A 20,434-nucleotide genomic window follows, 5' to 3' on the forward strand; every position below is an offset into this window, starting at 1 on the left:
AATATCCAGTGTGGTAGCCAATGCTGTGCTAAGGTAAAGTCATTTAATGCTTGTTCTGCTGGCAAAATGTTTTGCACTAGCAGAATGCTGTTGCACAAGAGAATACACAAACAAGTTGCCAATAACTTTGTTGCAGAACAGATTGTCCAATCACAGCCCTTTTTACATGCGGAGACTGTTTACATGATTAAAGCATGAAGGAGGCTTTAGAGACACACACATTCATGTGAAATGCATATGAAAAATATTTGTTCTTTGCCTCTTACTATTATTTTTCCACAGTTTGAATGTTTAAATTTCAAGAAGGCCTGTAAACATATTAAAGGTGAAGCTGAAGGTAGAGTTTGAAGGTAGAGTACAGCAGAATGAGGAGCAATAGATGGAAATGTTATATATGAATTAATAGCAACATGTCAACAAGCATTCCTTAAGTGCACATAAGTAAACAAGAGAGTCTTTAATGTAATCTGAAACATATTGATTCATTCATTCAAGTAGTCTCGTGAGTTTGAAATAACCACTCATATGAGTTTGCCATGATTTTAAACAATTGTTCCATGAATTTTAATTACAAACTATCATTCTATAACCATTCTGGCTTGGATCCTATGCTGCTGCTCTGCTCACTTTAAGGGAAGAGGAGATTTCCACCAACTTCACCCTCCATTTGCAGCTCCCTACATGATATCTCATGGGATGTGGGTGAGGCTGTGGTCTAAACCACAGAGTCTAGGGCTTGCCGATCAGAAGGTCAGCAGTTCAAATCCCTGCGATGGGGTGAGCTCCCGTTGCTCGGTCCCTGCTCCTGCCAACCTAGCAGTTCGAAAGCACGTCAAGTGCAAATAGATAAATAGGTAACGATCTGGTGTGAAGGTAAACGGCGTTTCTGTGCACTTCTTTGGTTTGCCAGAAGCAGCTTAGTCATGCTGGCCACATGACCCGGAAGCTGTCTGCAGACAAACGCCGGCTCCCTTGGCCAGTAAAGTGAGATGAGCGCCACAACCCCAGAGTCGGCCACGACTGGACCTAATGGTCAAGGGTCCCTTTACATGATAACTCATTCCACTCCCAAAGGTCTCCGATCACACAGGCAGATTGAGGGCATAAAAGCTCCATTCTGCTCTATGAACATGAACTCTGTTCTATTCATAAAAGGGGAGTTAGGATCCAAGTTTCTGTTTATATAATTTAATTTCAGCATTTTGAACCTTTCAGAATTCATTCCCTTATGCTAACCTAAAGATGTGGAACAAACTGCTGCTGCTTGTTTGTCAGGAACATCCCAATTGGCTTATTGCCACTGCCAAACATCCATTGCTTTTGAGAAGTCCACTTGACAATAAAAGTTGCTATGTTGTTTTGATACTTTTAAGGATTTTGTGATCAAAAGCATCTCTGGTTCTAAGTCCAGTATGCATCTCTTTACCATCATTACAGTCACAACTTTATTGTGGTAATTCCATCCACCAACTCACTATCAAAACAGCACTCAGGAAGAGTGGGAGTAAGCAAGCATACATTTTCAGTAGAACAGCAGTAGCTCAGAACCTGGGGCAATGTGGTACCAGAAAGGACAGGCAAACCATAGAGGGGATTGAAACACAGCCATCTCCACTGCTACAGCCAAACACCTTGGACTCGTCACAACTTCCAGCATTCTGAGTTAGGGGGACTCCAACCTAAGTCCACAAACCACCAAGAGAAAAAAAAGCATCTCAACAAGCCAGAAAAAAAATCTCTGCTAGAGTCTGTACTGATGCTATGAAGACAAAAAGACAGAATCCCAGATCTAGAAGTCAAAACAATGAGGGGACAACAGCCACAGTCCAGCTATTACATCAATTGGACCCAATAGGTCGACCTGCGATTCTCCCTCCACTCCATTTCCTGCATTTTTCTTAGATGAAGAGCTTAATGCTGCCATCCCAGCCAGCCTCCTGCACTGTCAAAGACTGAAATTTGGGAGATGGGTGAGTGCTGAAGCCTTGACAGCTAAAATAGGTGGAGGAGGAGCCAAATGAAAGAAGGTAACAATGAAGACCTAGTACAACCCACAGGAGGCTTGGCCATAAATTCTGGCTCCCATTTTGGGGAAACTTTAGTCAGAACATCAACACATGTACATATGAAGTATTACTTCTAAAATGACACATCTTTCCTTGTCTTCCCCTTATGCAAGAGGCATTTCTCCCATTTTATCCAGAGATTCAGTGTCTATAGATGGGAAAGCTTTTGTTGTCAGCTTCTCTGAGTGACCTTGCAGGCGCAGACATGACACACTGTTCTAAGGAAGATTATTATACATTTTATACTTTGAAGATCCAAGGTTAACACTGAAAACCTAATATCTGACAAACATAGAAGATTTTAGTTAACTGTAATTAACCAAGTTATTTCAACAATAGTTGTGCTTTGTATAATAAAGGACCATGCGTAAAAATACAAATTAAAGGACAAAGTATTTTCCCTGAATGCTTGCATCAGCTGTGAATAGTGTGTCCTTTCACCATTTTGTAGAGGAGGGAGATTGGAACAAAAGTGTTTGTCATTCAGTATAAGGTTATTACTTACATGGCATCCATATATACCCAAATCTGTTTACCTACGTGGCAGTCCAACATGAATTTCATAGCAATAGCACTTAGCAGAATCAGATTGGCTACCTGACACTGCAACTTCATCATGTTCATTATATGATTCCTGATTGGCAGGGATCAGTCAGGAAAGAAGAAAGCCAAGGGAAAACGTGAAAAGCTGAATCGGCTAGCAGAGTGGAATTAAGTGTTGTGAAGAGCAGTGGGAATGGTTACTTTTAAAGTGCTTTGAGGAAACATGCATTACATTTCTAAAGCATTCATTTCTTCTTAGACAACTTAACACTGGACAACAGAACAAAACAGCAAAGCAACAATACGTGCACCTATCAGGAATATAGCTAATTTTCTAAAACCATGAAGAATCTAAGTATAAACAGAACACAATCTTTACCAAACTCCAAAGTATGGGAAGTTCCTACCTTTCTTCTTTGAGTCTTTCTTTGTGCTGGTTTTAACAGCCACTTGAAGTTCTGTCTCAGTTGACATCCTATTATATCCTTAGTCCTCTTCACACAGATCCAGTATCTTGGCCAGGCTCATTTAGAACAACTCTCCAAGAGAATAACTCAGCTCCTCAGATACTAGAATGCAGACAGTTCATTTCATTCACCCTTTTGGAGTGCTGCAAGAAAAAGCAACATAAGGGTGGGTCATCTTCTGTAGAATCAGGTTATCCAAGAAAGATTAAACCTATGACAAACCATCTGTGGAGGTGTAGTTATTAACACTCAGCTGAAACTGCTTATCCACTTTTGTGTTAATTTCCAAGGCTGCTGAAAAGTAGCTCCTGTATTCTGTGACCTTCAGCACTCAAGAACTCCTTTGAAGTTTCAGCACTCCTTTGTCCCCATGATTCCTGCTTCTGTTCTGTGCCAGCAGCTATGGTTCACTTCACATTTTGGTTTGAAAAGTGGGAATTAGGTAGGTTTTCATTCTTCCCTATCCCTACCTTGGAAGATCAAGCAATGCCTTCACTAGTATCTGTTTTCTTGCTTCACTGACAGTCTCCATCATTCCTGCACTCTAAACCCAAACTTCTCTGGGTAAACTGACTATAGTTTGCTTGACCTCATTTTTATTTCTGTTTCTGATGGCGCCCTCAGTAAGACTCAGTATTGCTAACCAGTTGTGTGTCCCAAAGTCCTATTCCTATTAGGATTCAATACAACTTGCAACTGAATCCTGACAAGACTCCCCACAGTTCTGCTCCTGACAATGATTTAGGAAACCCAGTTCTTTACAATTTAGGAGATTAAAGCTTCTCAACACTAGAGAATGATTTGACAATTTAAATCACTTATTGAAGCTAAGTCTATAAAACCACTTGCCCTTTTCAAATCCAGGCTCTTTCAACATTTTGAAATGCTTCAATAACACTACATGGCTATGCACAATTTGAATTGATTTAATATTCCTTTAGTGTGTCAGGGTTTATGTATGGTTCTTCTTAATGAGCTCTTCAGATCTGTATGTGAATTATGCAACTTTCAAGGACAGATCTTCAAAGTGTGCTCAATTGATTTAAAAGTATAAAGTTTCTGCCTCCTCTCCCAGAAACCCAAATAAATAAATCAAACTTCCAAAATAACACATAAACAACCCAAAATCAAACCGACCAATTTCTAAAATAGTGCTTCAGATGAGCTGTAAATTACCTTTCTGAATGGAAAATGGAAATTTAATCAATGAAATGAAGGAAGGCTCTAACTGCTATAAAAACCTTTACAAGAACAGCATTTCTAATTAGTCAAAACTATTTAGAAGCCATAAAAAAAGTTTGGTCTGGATAAGATGAAGGCTTAAAACTTTGTCTATATGTATGGAGGAAAGGGTTGGGATGGGGAAGAACATTCCAATCTATGTGGACGAAGGAGGCTGAACAAAAGCAATACCAGCTCCCAGAAAATATTTAGAAGCAAATTTCTGCCAAAACATATAAGTGGAATATTTAGGGATCATTCTTGAACTAAAGTTCTTGCTCCATCACAGCTTTCGCTCCCTGACATGAGCAGCAAAAAATGGAATTACTAGGCAAGAAATAACATGCTGAAAAGACGACTGTAGAAAAGCTGCAAAAATGGTATGTCAGCAAATAGATCCCTTTCAAGGAATCAGGCCATAACCATGTTATTTATCTAAATTAATATTTTGTGCAGGAAGAGAAACTATGGAAGATCAAATGTGTAAGCAGCACTTGATATTAGTCTTGATACTTGTTAAGGATGTCACTTGAAATGATAAAACTTACATACTGTCAAACTTTTTCATGACTTTGTACAAGGTCCTGAGTTGGGACAAATCAGAAAAACATGACTGAAGGACAACCTTTCAGAATTTAGATGCCAGGTTACAATAACAAAGTTGGCCAAGAAGTTGTCCTAAGTTTGAAGAGTACAGTATGCCCATGATTACATATAGGGTGCCTGTAACAGTAAGTCCTCAGAATCTGGGCAACAAATATTGTTGAGAAGGGAAATGAAAGCTAAAGCAAACAGCACATGCAGATCATGCTATATAAATTTAAGGGTTGTTGGGTTATTTATTTTTAACAGAACAATGGAGAATTCAGCTTCAGAAAAACAAGATGAGAAAACTTCAATAATAAATTTGGGCAAGGGAAATTTGGGGCATATTCTTAGTTTACCAGAACACATTTCTCAAATGAAATTGAGAAGATAGACCCCAGGAACGTATTGTGAGAAAAAGCTGTTCACATCAGAATGGTTTAAGTCCTTTCACTGCCAAGGATTGTAGGAAACATTAGGGAACTTGCCTCAAACACTCAGCCCTAAAATGGGTATAATACTAACCACTTCTAATACTAACTCATGCAACTAATATTATGTGTGTGAAAACAATCAGGATTGCAAAAGTGTAATGAAAATTTAGAACACCTACATAAAATAGTTGTACTAGTGTATTGCTATAAAATTATAAAATTCAGACTTGTTACTGAAAGTAGCATTTTTATTACTGGTTTTCTTAAGGGAAAGTGACATTGACAATCATAGTTTATCTTGAGCTTGGGTGGAGAAGGCCTTTTTCCTTTTGATTAAGTCCTGTCTATGCTTTATTAAGCTGTACAACAAGATTGACAAGGGGAAGGATGCTTTCAACAACCCTCCCAGCCTGGATCCAGTGCTTTGTCTTTCAAGTTCTTTCAACAGAAGCGGAAGGAAGCTTTTCCCCTTTAATTATCATGGCATATTATTTCTTTTTAAGGAGCTGTCAGCTACACAGCATTCACTTAATGGGTCTCTCATTCAGATAATGACAATGGAACTGTTTCACAGGAGTAGCTGTTTAAACACAATATAAATAACCTCAATTTCTGGGGGCTGGGGTGAGGGGAGAAAGGTTGATTAAAACAAAAATATACTGATCAGGATTACTTTGTATAACACATATAGCCCTAGCCTAAAGCAAAAAGAAGTGTTGTCAAAAAGCGGGGGGGGGGGGGGGAATGACAACTACTGAAACTACTGAAACACCACTGGAGTTCAACATACTTTTAAGGGTTTATATAAAAGACAGCAATACAACTGTGATGCTCTGATATTGTTTGCCATTTAGAAAATACGCTTAAGAGATGGTATGGCAAAACATACTTCCACTGGGTTCTTTCAAATAAAAAAATATTGAAAACAAATATAGACACACTCCAAGAACTTTTGGACTATCTCCATTGAAATATGGTAAATGTTGGCAATGTGAGATCATGTGTCCTCATTTGCATCTATCTGCCATGAAGTTCAGATATATACAGAACCAAAGCTCACAATAACTTGACTCAGAATATGAACTTGTTCATCTTACAGTGCTTGACTGCACTACAAACTGATCAGCAATCCCTCTGCGCGCACACCCACCCCTGCAAAAATTTCCCTCTTCAGCTCAAAATTTAAAACTTCCCATGATGTCTGGAATGGTACAGTGGGAACACCCCAGCCACCAAGAACTATGACCAATATAGTTTTTCATGCTTCCCTTGTCCTTATTAGATACCCTGGAATCTACATTTCCAAACTATCCTTGCAGGGACCAGTGTGGGTACCGTGGGTAATGCCACTATCACCAAAGCAATAAAATCTGAATTTTGAAACTGAGAATTGAGGGGACAAACCTATTCGGAGTGCGTTTGGGGTCCAAAATAAAAAACAAGCCAGGGGTAGCTCATCTTTCACAAACCTCAATGAAACATGCATAGAAGAACTTCCTGTGAACTGGTTTACAAGTCTTATGTACATGCTCCCACACAAATTTATTTAAAAGCCAATGTCACGCCCTATTATCCTCTAAACAGTGCATATGAAAGCAAGGTCTTGACATCTGTAAAGCGGGGGTCAGAATAAGGTCGTGCAACAATGCATTTTTCCTTCCAACTGTAGGTCTTTGCATGGGTCATGATAGAAAAACGCTTACATATTTTCCACATTTCATCTGTTTTGATATCCAAATCAGAATGGCAAGCAGGCTGCTATTCAGAGCCACAGCTTTCATTGTCTCTGCCAATCTAGGTCATTGTTTAATTTCTTTTCCAAAGGGGGGAGGAAGGAGCACGTTTTATCAATGAGATGCCATTTCTGCTCTTCTGTTATTCTCACTGTAGTTTAAGAACCACAATCACATAATTAGTTTTAAAATGTTGTTTCTCCTCCATAACATTTCAGCTCTTGTGTTACACCACACTATTATTTATTACAAAAGTGTCCCCATGACTTAGATTTTCCTGCAGATTATATGCAATCTTCTTATTTTAACAAACATGAGAAGATTTCCATTCTCTTTCTGAGTGCACAAAGGAGCAATGCAAACAATTTCTGAATTAATTGGCTTTTAATTCTAAGAGAAGTACAGAGCTTATACCCTGAATGCATCTTATGATGATATAATACCTAGGAATTAATGAAGTAAACATTCGAAAACCCAATTAAATACAGTTAAAGTACTAGCAGCAGTTGTATTACTATTTGCTCTGCACAACTGATTAAAGGCTTCAAGTTTATTTTTCCACCACATTTCTAGAAATATTTTTATTTTAAGAATCAGTTGGCATTTGCACTAAATAAGCATTTTACAGTTTTCATAGCTTGGGCTACAAGACGCACTTTTGATTTTATTTGAACAAAAGCAGACTAGACAGGAGAAAATAGTTTTGTGGCCTGTAATATTTTGAGCATTAATGAGCTAACACACAGCTATCACTTGGGTTAAGAAGAGTTAGTAAACTAGAAATACATTTATACCTCCTCGCCCAAAATGCATCAATAGTGACTGCCACCTAAACTCTCCTGGCTAGAAAATAACACAACACAAGGAAAATATTGTATGTCCTATATTACACATGTACAATAGGACTTTTCTATCAACTGGTGCCCCAGATAGAACTGGTGCAAATATAGAAAATTCAGTTTATATGTTTTCTCTGGGAACAACGAGAAAGAAGAAGCACACAAACAATTGAAAAGAAGCCAGTCAAGGAACAAAGTTGTGTTGGTGAGTCAATTAAACGCTAGAGTTGAAGTACTCAACGCTCAATGACAAGAATCAAAACAGCGTGCTGCTTTTGACCTGGTGCATCAACAGTTCTAATTACTGTACTGCAGGAAAACTGGGGCAACGGACCTTACAGTTCCTGCAGAAACAGTCTATTTTGGAGAGTTTCACGTACTGTACACTTAAAAGTGTGGTTAGTTTAAAGGGGGGAGGGCTGGTTTACACAGCACTTCACCAGCACCACACAAACATGTGAGTTCCTGGGGAATAGTTTACTGTTGCTTTGCCTCTCCCCAGCCTATTTTACTCCTGCACCATACTGAGGTGAGCCAAATTTTGATTTGGATGTTGTTCAGACTCATGCCCATGATGCAAGTCTATCCTCACCCATCCCAAGCTGCACCAATTATCAAGGTGAGAGCTTAATCCAGGTTGAGCCCAGGTTGGAACAGCATGCTAAGCCAAACCCTGGCTCAGATCAGCAACACAGTGTCAGTGAAAAGGACATGGAAGGAGCAAAGCAGCCATAAGCTCCTCTCTGGGAGCCCACTGTTTGCACAGTCCCATTAATGTGTAGTGCAAATACATTGGTGGATACAATCTGCTGTTCCCAACCAGGGTCTGTGTATGGCACCGACCGCTCCCCTCCCCACTACCTCCTGGTAAGCAGCAGCAATGTCAGGGAGGTCACTGGAGGTTAGGGGAGCAGTGGTGTCCCATCATATCATTCACTACAGATGTACAGTGGTACCTCAGGTTACATATGCTTCAGGTTACACACTCCACTACCTCAGGTTAAGAACTTTGCTTCAGAATGAGAACAGAAATCGTGGTCCGGCGGCGCAGCGGCAGCAGGAGGCCCCATTAGCGAAAGTGGTGCTCCAGGTTAAGAACAGTTTCAGGTTAAGAATGGACCTCTGGAACAAATTAAGTACTTAACCTGAGGTACCACTGTAACTGTAGACATAGATCCTAATAAAGAGATGGTTACATTCAGTGAAGTGTTGCAGCACATGACTGCTTACAAACAGATAAAAACTGCATGTACTGGCCCTAGATAAAAAATAAATACTTACTGTCATTCACAGCACAAAACAAATTTACACCGACACGCTCTATCCACAGTATACAATGCAATGCACGTGCATGCTCAGATGCACACCTCCGTTTGATGTATGTGCATCAGGTGCCTCCTGCCACAGCATTTGACATCCACACAACAGAATGCAGTAGTATGTGATGATTTGAGCCCAACTTCAATGTGTGGACCTCCCTTTCTGGACTGGGACAACAGTCAAAATTATGATGGGGCCCAGAAATAGGAGGAGGGAGGCTCTGAAAAGAAGAGCCTGGGTACAAATTTTGGGTCAATCTATTTATTTGTTTATTCGGTTTATATACCACCCTTTATCAAGGGATCCCAGGGCAGTATACAATATTAAGAACACATTTTACAGAGCAACAGTAATAAAAACACATTGTAAGCTCAATAGAAAGCTTAATAACAGACATTGTGATAATAAAATAATCATGATAACAGTTCATTGTCGTCAGCCCCCACCCCCACTTTAACAGGCCATAGATTATTGAAGGGCCATAGACCTTCATAAAGAAGAATGGTTTTGCTTGGCGCCTAAAGGCATGACATGATGGTGCCTAGCAAGCCTCTTTGGGGAAAGCATTCCACTGTTGGGAAGTCACCAGAGAAATGGCCCGTTCTCTTGCTGCCACCCATCAAACCTCTTGAGGAGAGAGGACATAAAGAAGGGCCTCAGATGACAAGCACAGGGTCCAGTTTGGTTTTTATGGGGAGAGGCAATCCTTAAGGTACTGAGATGGCTTTATAGGTCAGCACCAGGACTCTAACTTAGACCTGGAAACTAACTGTCAGTCAGTGCAGTCAGGCCAGGATTGGCATTATATTCTCAGACAGTCTTGTTCTGGGGAGCAATCTGGCCATTGCTCCATCTGAAGTTTCCAGCACATCTTCAGAGGCAGCCCCACGTATAACGCATGACAGTAACCCAATCAGTAATCTATGTGCTTATAAATACACTGTCTCATTCACAACACAGTATATTAAGCAGATAAAGTATGATTATGATGCACTTATACATGTCACTGTCCTCATAAAGGTAAAGGGTAAAGGGACCCCTGACCATTAGGTCCAGTCATGGCTGACTCTGGGTTTGCGGCGCTCATCTCGCTCTATAGGCCGAGGGAGCCAGCGTTTGTCCGCAGACAGGTTCCGGGTCATGTGGCCAGCATGACTAAGCCGCTTCTGGCGAACCAGAGCAGTGCACGGAAACGCCGTTTACCTTCCCGCCGGAGTAGTACCTATTTATCTACTTGCACTTTGATGTTCTTTCGAACTGCTAGGTTGGCAGGAGCAGGGACCGAACAATGGGAGCTCACCCCATCACGGGGATTCGAACTGCCAACCTTCTGATCAGCAAATCCTAGGCTCTGTGGTTTAACCCACAGCGCCACCCGGGTCCCTATAATGTCCTCATAATCACAGATAAATTAAACTGAGGTCCTAGTCTTCCAAAATATGTCCTTATTCTTCCCCACCTAATTCCTCTAAAATACATCGATATTATTTCGGTGGGAAAAAATCCTTCACAGATGGACCATTTTCAGTTTTCCAATGTCACAGTAACTCTCTTAGCAATCAGCAAGCATAAGAAAAAAAATTCACTTCCCATGGCCTCTTGGGATTCTGTGTACTTCAGGCACATCTGCTATGTATTTCTTTCCTTCTATATAGAAAAAAAGTCATCTGACCTAAGCTCTGGGAATATGCATAGTTACTCATTTTTTAAAAAGAAAAACAATTAGATGAAGATGAGAGTACAGTCCACCAAGAGCATCTGACCTATTTATTGTAATTTGTAATATGCGTGATTATCTTAATTCCACACAGATTGTCAGTCATGTAACCTAGATCTGCAGACAGGCTTAACTAGCCATACTATGCGATCAGTGAGAGAAATACCATTAATAATAGCACTTTTCAGTATACATACAAAGTGCTTTCAATTCTTAATTCATTTATCATCACAGCAAGCCTGTGAACAGGTATAGATTTAATCTCTGAATAGGTTAAGTTTGGAGATATCTCACAAGGCCCCTTTCATAACCAAATACATCAAACCCTCAACTGCATTGCATTGGCCCAATGCAGAAAACAATGAAACATTTGGGAACCTGAAGTAAATCGATTTGCTCTCTAACTCTAAAATACTGCTATGTGCAAATGTAGTCGTAGTTTTATACACATGAGGAAATAAACTACTTGTAATTTATAACGGGTGCTGGTGCTGGTACAATTGCTCATTTGTTTTCTTCTTCTTTGGCCAATTCTGTATTTTAACATAGTGTGACCACAACTGACACAAGGGTTATGTTTCCAGATGGCTGCACATAAATGCAAAATTGTGCAAAGTCAGAATGACCCCCCAGAACCACTCCCACCATCTGAGATCTTGCAAGTTCTTGGACAGTCCCACAAGAGCCTCCAGAGCAAGAATATCCTGCTCCCTTTCTATTCATTTATTGGTGATCCACATAAAGCTGTGATCACATAAGCAAAATCAGCATGTGGGATCCTACTGTATATTCACTTACTATTGTTATATAATTGGAAATGACCAAATTACTTGAATCATTTATCTGTCATGCCTGTTGGATATGAAACATAATACCAAAGGAAGAGAACTTTCCACCATTTTCTTACACTATATTCTTTGACAAACTGCAAAGCAACAGAGCAAGATGCACCAAGTTATATTTTAGCTGAGACATATAATTTATTTATACACACCAGAATTATTCTTCATAGATTTTTGTCATGTGTTTGATGATACAATGAAGTCCAGCTGCTACTGTGATTTAAAATCCCCAAATCCTATCTATCTTTTTGAAAGGAGCTTCTTAAAAAACACACAATTTTTACAGATTTCTACAACAGTAATGTACAAAAGCAAAAACACATCAATAAAAACAAAAATCAAAAAATGGTTATATTATGATGAAAAACAAAAGTACACGAAGTCTTCTCAAACTTTGTAGAGTAGAAAACAACAAATTGTGTCCTCCCTAAAAGAGGGCACGTTTTGCAATGAGACCTGGAGACTGACCCCCTCTGTTGTGGGTGGGTTTGATTGGTTAGCCAAACCATGCACCCTATGCGTACACTGCATTATCTACAAACCTGGTTTAGTCCTGAAGTAGCTCTGTCAACTTTAACATGCTTTCAGTAAGATAATTATTAGAATACATAGTCTTTGAAACACTGTCTTAAAGTACTGGTATTATGCTTGGTAAATGAAAACTCCCATTTTCCAACCTCCTGCACACTGAAATAACTAACAAAGGAATGATAAATTTGTACGTTACCAATGCTACGCTGTTGCGACTTATTGTGACAAGCTGAAGGGATTTTCTCCCCTCTTTCGAAGCTCTGGATTCCGTTTTTACAAAGCGAAATAGAGACTAAGGAATGAGAGGGGGCAAAGTACACAGCTAAGATCAGAGTATGTTGTAATTAAGCCTGTTAAATGTCTACTAAAGTGGAGCTGTGCTGGGGAGAAGTGAAACTTACCCAGTCACAAAGAGTCATCTCCAGAGAGAACCAGGGGAGGAGGAATAAATACCAAGAGGTAGTTTTTTTACATGTATTTGAACATACTCAAAGTCAGAGCTATCAAACCCACTGAAGACATACATGCCAGCTTTCTAAGCTGGTACAGACATTATGTGGAGCTAAACCACAACTTAGTGTTGTATGAATAAGACTAGCCTTTCTCAAGGCGTCTCCCTCTTCCTCTGGCATGGCCACAAATAGTTGGAAGGCTTTGTCTTCCTTTTATTATTTTTATTTTTAGAATGTAACCCTGAGTAAGTTGAAAGTCGTGTGTATGTGGGAGGGGAAAATACTTTGTGTGTGGGTTAGTTAGGGTTGCCATATTTCAAGAAGTAAAAATCTGGACACTTCAAAGCTTTTTTTTAAGGAAAACCCTAAAGTTATTAAAAAGGTAAAGGGACCCCTGACCATTAGGTCCAGTCGTGGCCGACTCTGGGGTTTCAGCGCTCATCTTGTTTTATTGGCCGAGGGAGCCGGCGTACAGCTTCCAGGTCATGTGGCCAGCATGACTAAGCTGCTTCTGGCGAACCAGAGCAGCGCACGGAAACACCGTTTACCTTCCCACCGGAGCGGTACCTATTTATCTACTTGCATGAGAATGCAAAAAAAGGAAAAAGGGGGGGGGGAGATTCCGGTTTACTTGCTGAAGATCCAGGACAACTCAGAGACAATGGGAGCATCTCCACCCCCATCGTTCACTGAAGTCCAGCGCCAAAGGCCTTCTGGTGGTTCCCTCACTGCGAGAAGCAAAGTTACAGGAGACCAGGCAGAAGGCCTTCTCAGTGGTGGCACCCACCCTGTGGAACACCCTCCCATCAGATGTCAAGGAAATAAACATCTGACTTTTAGAAGACATCTGAAGGCAGCCCTGTTTAGGGAAGTTTTTTTAATGTTTGATGTTTTATTGTGTTTTTAATATTCTGTTGGGAGCTGCCTACAATGGCTGGAGAGGCCTGCCAGATGGGTGGGGTATAAGTAATATGTTGTTGTTGCTGTTGCTATTATTATTTTCCCCAAGCCTTATAAATATGCAGTGGGCCTGATTTTCCTCAGGATGCCTACAGACCATGGTTCCGATGACAATCTCCCACCCACCCCACCATATAACCTGAAATTAAATACTGCAATGAAAGAGCACAGCCATGACTGCATGCTACACATGCAGCATAAAGTTTAGTTTGGCCTTCAGCTGCTTAAATCAGGAAGTCAATCTTCACAAAAATAATTTCATTCCCAAAGGTTCCAAATGATGTACAGGGCACATTTGAGTCAGCTATGAAAAAAATGTGCTTGACTTAAAAGTTAACAAATTGAACATCTGTTGAAATTAACTCATCAAAACTTTTGTGAACAGCTTTTAGAAATTAGTATCAGATATTTTGGGATAATTATTCTGAGTAAAGTTATTTTGCAATACCTTTAGTGTGATCACAGAACTGTTATGAACAGAAAATGAAGCACTATTCACAGAGTTTTAAATAATTTTTGAGCACATGAAACATTCAAGCTGCAAATTCATTTACTAACATGACAGCCAGAATGTAGGCCTAGTGCAAAACCCCCCGCAAAAAACACCTTATCTTTTAAAATGGTAAAAAAACAAACCAAATCAAACCTGATTAATGTGGAATATGTAGTTCTAAAGTTTAGAATCTAAACCTTGGCATGCTGGAACATATATTACAATCATTACTGGTCCTTTTCTTTCTCTGTGTGTGCGTGCAATAATTATTGGCCACACAACCCATGCATCCTAACAACAATAACAACTCCCCTTTCTTCCATGGAAGTCCCCTATCCCAACACAGACAAAAAGAATAGGTGTGCAGTGGTAAATCATCAACAGAGATCACCATTGCGTAGAGATCAAAAACTAGACAGCTCGGGTAGAATGAAGGATGGAGCAGATGGATAACATGCCACAAAAAGGCATACACATTTTCAGGTCACCCAGGTAGTTTACAGTGAGGAGCCATTCACCTTCTCCTGTCATGCTATAGTTTATTTTCTCCTGGAAAGCAATTACAGGACAAATGCCAAGCTACAGTAGGTATTTTTTTTTCCCAGTAGCAGCAGCAGCATCTGGTCTCTTGGCAGACTCCATGGGCAATTTTACTGGCAGTTTAAGTATTGCCTTTGGGTCAGTCACACTGATATTGTTCATGGGCTGTCTGGCAACAGCTTCTTCCTAGATGTCATAATCCTTTTGATTTACTTTCAAGGAATTATAATGTTTTATCTGCTTCAGAAAGTGTTGACCTTAAAGGCCTCTGGAGGACATCTAAGGAAACATGGCAGGGGTGGGGGGAATACAGGCAGCAGCAGCAGCAGCAGCAGCAGCAGCACTCTCAATAACAGTAACCAAATGCAAAACATATTGGTCTGATGTTATTCATTAATCTATTTGGCTATTTCCCATATAGCCAATGATCCACATTCAACCCCTGGACTGAACCATTATGGCTTCCGGATCAGCTCCTTGAAACATACATAATATATTCCACTGATAGTATGATAGTAGTAGCACACACTGATGCAAGCTCTTTTACCCAAGTCCTGAACCTGAGCAGAGAAAATTGCAGAATACCAAGCTAGATTAATGGGAATGCTATATGGTTAGATTGAAAGTTAAATGACGGTAGAGAGAAAAATGCTAATGTGAGTCAGAATAGCAGGATATGCATAGTTTAGATAAGCTGCGCACACGTCTAATGCAAACATCGCATCCTGGTTCACCTTTGAAGTCTGTCTCGGTTCAAAGGCAAAGTCTGACTTTCTCAGCTCTTGAATGTGGGACATCTCTTTTAATGAACGGACACTACGTTGCCAGTTTGTAAGAGTGAGTGCAGAAAGAAAGAAAGAAAGAAAGAAAGAAAGAAAGAAAGAAAGAAAGAAAGACCCAACCAGAAACCTTGAGTTTATTGACCCAAACTCTCAGGTAAATCTTGGCTGCATGATTAAGGCAGAACTAACAACTTAATTTGTTCCCATTTTAAACGATATACGAAAGGGAAAAAAATCTGTTTCAAAGAATATACATTAAGTTTGAGGTAATATAAAGAAAAATGGCTTAATTTGTATGTCATGGTAAACCATACTTAATGGTTTATTGTGAGTGTTGTTTTCTGGGCAGTCTTCTCAGCAGCAAACATTGGCTACAGGTTGTACTTTTCAGGGAGTGAAACAAATCACAATCCCTGCTTCAGACATAAAGCTAAGACACAGACCACGGATTGTTTCCTCTCAGTATGATTGGGGTGAAGTCAGGTGGTCAACACTGATGCATTCACAGCAGTCCTCTAACTATGGTTTACTAACATATGCAAGCACATATGCCTAGGAATGCCTAGAGGTTTTTGCTTTGTAACTATGACTTTTAAAAAAGATTTTATTGAAGGTGAAGGCCAACCAATTAACAAACAATCTAAAAAGAAAACGAACTAAGAATTACAGAAGCAATATGGAGTTTATATTTCTAGCTGAATGGAATGGGTGCCATACAGAGATGCATTAGGATAATCCAATTTCATTCTGCTACTCAGATATGCCTCTTGCTTTTTCCATACTAAAATAGTAACTAATTATCCCTGGTTTGATTATCTCCTCCTAATGCTTTTGCAGAAAATCATCAGCTGTTCTGCTCTTCATCATACTTAGATATAAGAAAACTAATATGAATCACATTCATTAATTCCAAGACGATCTGCAATATTTCACCTTGTGAAACACATCTCCATTGGATTTCATCTTTTGAATCACTTCTATAAAAAATGTAGATGATATAGTTGCTTGAAGACTGCCAAATGTTCTTGATAAAGAAAGGCGCATAGCACAATAAAGTCTAATCAATAAATGAAACCCTAAATAACAGATGGCCATATAGCAGCCGAAAAGAGATCGTGCTCATCATACAAGATACATTTGATTCATTAGTGTGTGTTTTAGAGCTTTATAAAATGGACAGTTTCTAGCTTGAATGAGATTACCAGTGAACAGCGAGGCAGACCAGGGCCTTTCATAGATACCCTGTCCCTTCTTAGTGACAGGCAGAAGCAAAAATAAATTATAGAAACCAGACAAAAAAAGTGTCTATAAGCAAGATCTGTCTTCTGCTTTTAGTTTTTTGTAAATGCGGCCAGATCATTACAGTGGCTCAATAATTAAATAAATAAATTTTGGCTCAGTGTTCTTGGCATTAAAAAATCTCAATTGCTAATTTAGGTATCCAGCAGCTAATTCACAGTAATGAATAAAATGCCACTGAACTTAATAATAATAATAATAATAATAATAATAATAATAATTGAAGCCAAGTAATACAACAAAATGAGGATATGTCTCACACCTTGAATAATTTATTTTGAGTAAAGGAGAAATATAACATGTCCTCATTACTACCCTTGGTATAGTTTATTGAGATCTAAGTGTAACTGTCATCAAATAGTACTTCTAATTAGAACAATGCTTTGGAAACTGGGGACCTCAGACCTTTAAATAATAATAATAATAATAATAATAATAATGGTTTCTGAAAATACACATTTCTTCTAAACCATCTAGAATTGTTGGGCACTGGGCCTGGTGGAATTTTGGGATGTTGACCGGAGTCATGTATTTTAAATTCCGCACATGATGGCAGAGAGTACGGACTTGGGCATAAATCTTCCTTGAGCACTGCTGCCCTCCACAAGATGGAGGAATAAATTCTGAAGCAGGGAGCCTGTTCAACACATACAGCCTCCTCTTGGAATATCAGGGTTCTAAATCAAGCAGGGACACTTCACAAGTAGAAATGATTCCCTGCTGCAGAAGTGACCCCTCCAATTTGCAGAGTCTGGGAGGGGTGGGGTGTCAGGGGACAGGGCTAGCACGCTTGTGATTGTTCTCCTTCATCGAATGAGGCTTTAGAACACTATTGATAAAGCTTCTTGGCAGTCTCAGGAGCTAAAATATACTCTACATCAAGGCAAGGTCAGGTATGTGAGTATAGAAAGCCAGGTCAGGATGGTGGGTACACAATATTCAACTTAGGGACACTTCAGATGTTTTCAACTGTGCAGCCTTAAGTCATATCACAAGAAACTGACCATGGAGCAATGCTGACTAGGTAAAAGTGAAATTGTCAAAATGCAACAACACAAGAGTGTAGCCAAGATCATACTCCTGAGCCTAGGTAGCACAGGAATTAAATATCTATCTTATTTATTGATGCAACAAAGCAGGATCCTGCTCAAAGTCAAGAGCATGGGTAGGCAAACTAAGGCCCGTGGGCTGGATCTGGCCCAATCACCTTCTAAGTCTGGCCTGCAGACGGTCTGGGAATCAGCATGTTTTTACATGAGTAGAATGTGTCCTTTTCTTTAAAATGCATCTCTGGGTTATTTGTGGGGCATAGGAATTCGTTCATTTATTTATTTTTTTCAAAATATAGTCCGGTCACCCACAAGGTCTGAAGGGCATTGGACCAGCCCCCTGCTGAAAAAGTTTGCTGACCCCTGGTCAAGAGAGTAGCACCAATAGGAACAGCACTTGGACAGAGCATGGTCTGGAACTGGGCTTGGCCGATTCAGACTCCTCCTTATCTAGCAATCCCTATTTCCTGCCAACTTGGAGAAAGTATGGGGTCCAATCAGTCTTTGTCTGAGATATAGATGTTCCTGTGCCTAGTCCATCATCCTCTAATATTGCACAGGTTATGAGAAACTCCCTACTTCCCTAGCATTTACCAAGTAGGAAGGTCTAGACTTTAAGTGAGCTTATGATGGTGGTAATCCCAATGCAAGAAATAAGACAAGGCCCCCAGAGATCCTTTAAATGAACAACATGCTAAGAGTTCAGGTATTTTCTTTTGCAATGCATTTTATTATTACTGGGAGTGGGTGGGGGAGAGAGAACACATCATCTGGATGCAAGGTTAAAAAAAAGACATTGGGACAATGTTCTGCTTAGTTAAGGGATAAGTAAGCAGCAAGCACCAGTGTGCCTCTGGCTGTGCAGTCTGCAGGGACTGAAGTTGCAGTTTGTGATGCTGGAGAGAACAGGATGATGAAGGGAAACCTTGTTTGCACCCAATAAAGCACCGGAAAGCATTATTATAATATAATTCATCTGAACTCACTATTAACATAGTAAAAATCCTGGAGGAAGAAGAGGGGGGGAAAACTATGATTAAAGAAAAAATGGATTCAGGTGTTTTACAAGATGGCTCACTGATTATGCATGATTCTGATATGCAACATATTCAGAGCTTTCAGGATACATGTCAGCCCCATATTTCTAGGAAAGCTGTAGTCTTCTGCTTGTTTACGCTCCAAATCTTGCCACCACCATTCCCCCCAAATCTGTAGCCATTGCAACAGAAGGAAGTCATGTGTCACTTGTGCTGACTGAGTGACTACTTGATGCAATTGGAATGATCTTTGATAGCCAATTCATTCTTGTTTGGTCTGTGTCACAGCTGGTGTTGCTTCCCCCCACCACACCCCAATTTGGTGAAGCTTTAGATGTCAAAGTTTGAAAACCCTGTCATAAATTCTTATTTATTTCTGAAATGCTTTTCTTTTTAAACCTCCTGACACTTAAAAGTAGTCCATCTTAGGGTGTGGGATAAGAAAAGGCATTGCAGAAATCATGTGATCCGAGACAAATTACCTATAGCCTCTTCTTTGCAAATGAAGTAGCTACCTAATACTTCTCAGAATGCATGTGTTTGAGCTTAAATTAACAGACACAGATTTACTATTTTACTACCTATTGGCACCTTCTGGCAGGATGATGCAGACAATTTGCTTACAATTATTATGTCAAAGACAAAAGCCACAAAATAGCTCCAAAAGCTACCACTTGGTAAATGCTTATCTTAATCTATTCTGTCATATATTGCAATAGGCTGGACTACACTAAGACTGGACAAAATCCAAAATCCAAAATCCAGTTCAACAGTTGTAATTTGTTAATTTTGACACAGGAGAGCAATAACAGAGGAAAACCCCCAAAATGGTACTGAAACAAATTTTCTGACACAGCCCAACTGTGAAAGGTAGAGTTGGGTGAATCTGCCATTCTTGGTTTCTTTCAGTTTCTCATCCAGCTAGTCTTAAATTCATTTCTCTGCATTTCCACGTGCAATTTTTTTTTAAAAAAATTAATAGTCCTCATAAAAATTCATCAGCATTTCAGTGTTACTTTCTCCTAAAATACACATTTTCTGTGCAATTTTGCTTATTGTTGACATTTTCGCAAAGCAATTTCACATAATATATTTCACAACATTATTCTATGTTATTTTCATTAATATATAGTTCATGCCAGCAAATGCATTTTTGTACACATTGCTAACTATTGCAAAAATTTGGAGAAGTGTGCATTTTGAAGGATGACTATGTTTCAGTTCCTATATGGTTCTGGAAAGTACAAATCAGGTAGTTTCACACTTAAATGTGAACTGAACTGGTTTTCTCCTCCATCCCTAGGAAGGATATATGCCCACTTGTTGAAGTTAGGGAGAATGCGCAGGACAATTATGACACCTTCGAGTTCATATGGGTTTGTGTGCCTTTTGAGGCCCTCGGAGCTGTGGAGATTGATACAGCTTGTACCACTTTCAGATTAAGAATAAGGTTCTCAAGGGAAAGCTTCATTTGGAGAGAGAGAGACAGCTATATCACAGCTGAGACAGACAAAAAGCCACCCT

General features: G+C 39.6%; 1 protein-coding gene across 13 annotated transcripts in view; it reads right to left on the bottom strand.

The window, feature by feature from the left end:
* Positions 1–20,434, bottom strand: part of DAB1 (DAB adaptor protein 1) — a 635,724-nt gene that overhangs the window by 135,170 nt on the left and 480,120 nt on the right. For 10 of the 13 annotated variants that reach the window (XM_083448084.1, XM_083448089.1, XM_083448096.1 and 7 more), the window contains one exon: positions 3,017–3,219. In XM_083448084.1, coding sequence (XP_083304210.1) covers positions 3,017–3,083 — 67 coding nt within the window. In that variant the 5' untranslated portion in view covers positions 3,084–3,219. Of the gene's footprint in view, positions 1–3,016; positions 3,220–12,494; positions 12,641–20,434 lie in introns of those variants that run through there. The other 3 variants (XM_083448086.1, XM_083448094.1, XM_083448087.1) reach the window with 2 other exon arrangements.

This window comes from Podarcis tiliguerta (assembly GCF_965153285.1).
Source record: "Podarcis tiliguerta genome assembly, chromosome: 6".
Lineage (NCBI taxonomy): Eukaryota > Metazoa > Chordata > Lepidosauria > Squamata > Lacertidae > Podarcis > Podarcis tiliguerta.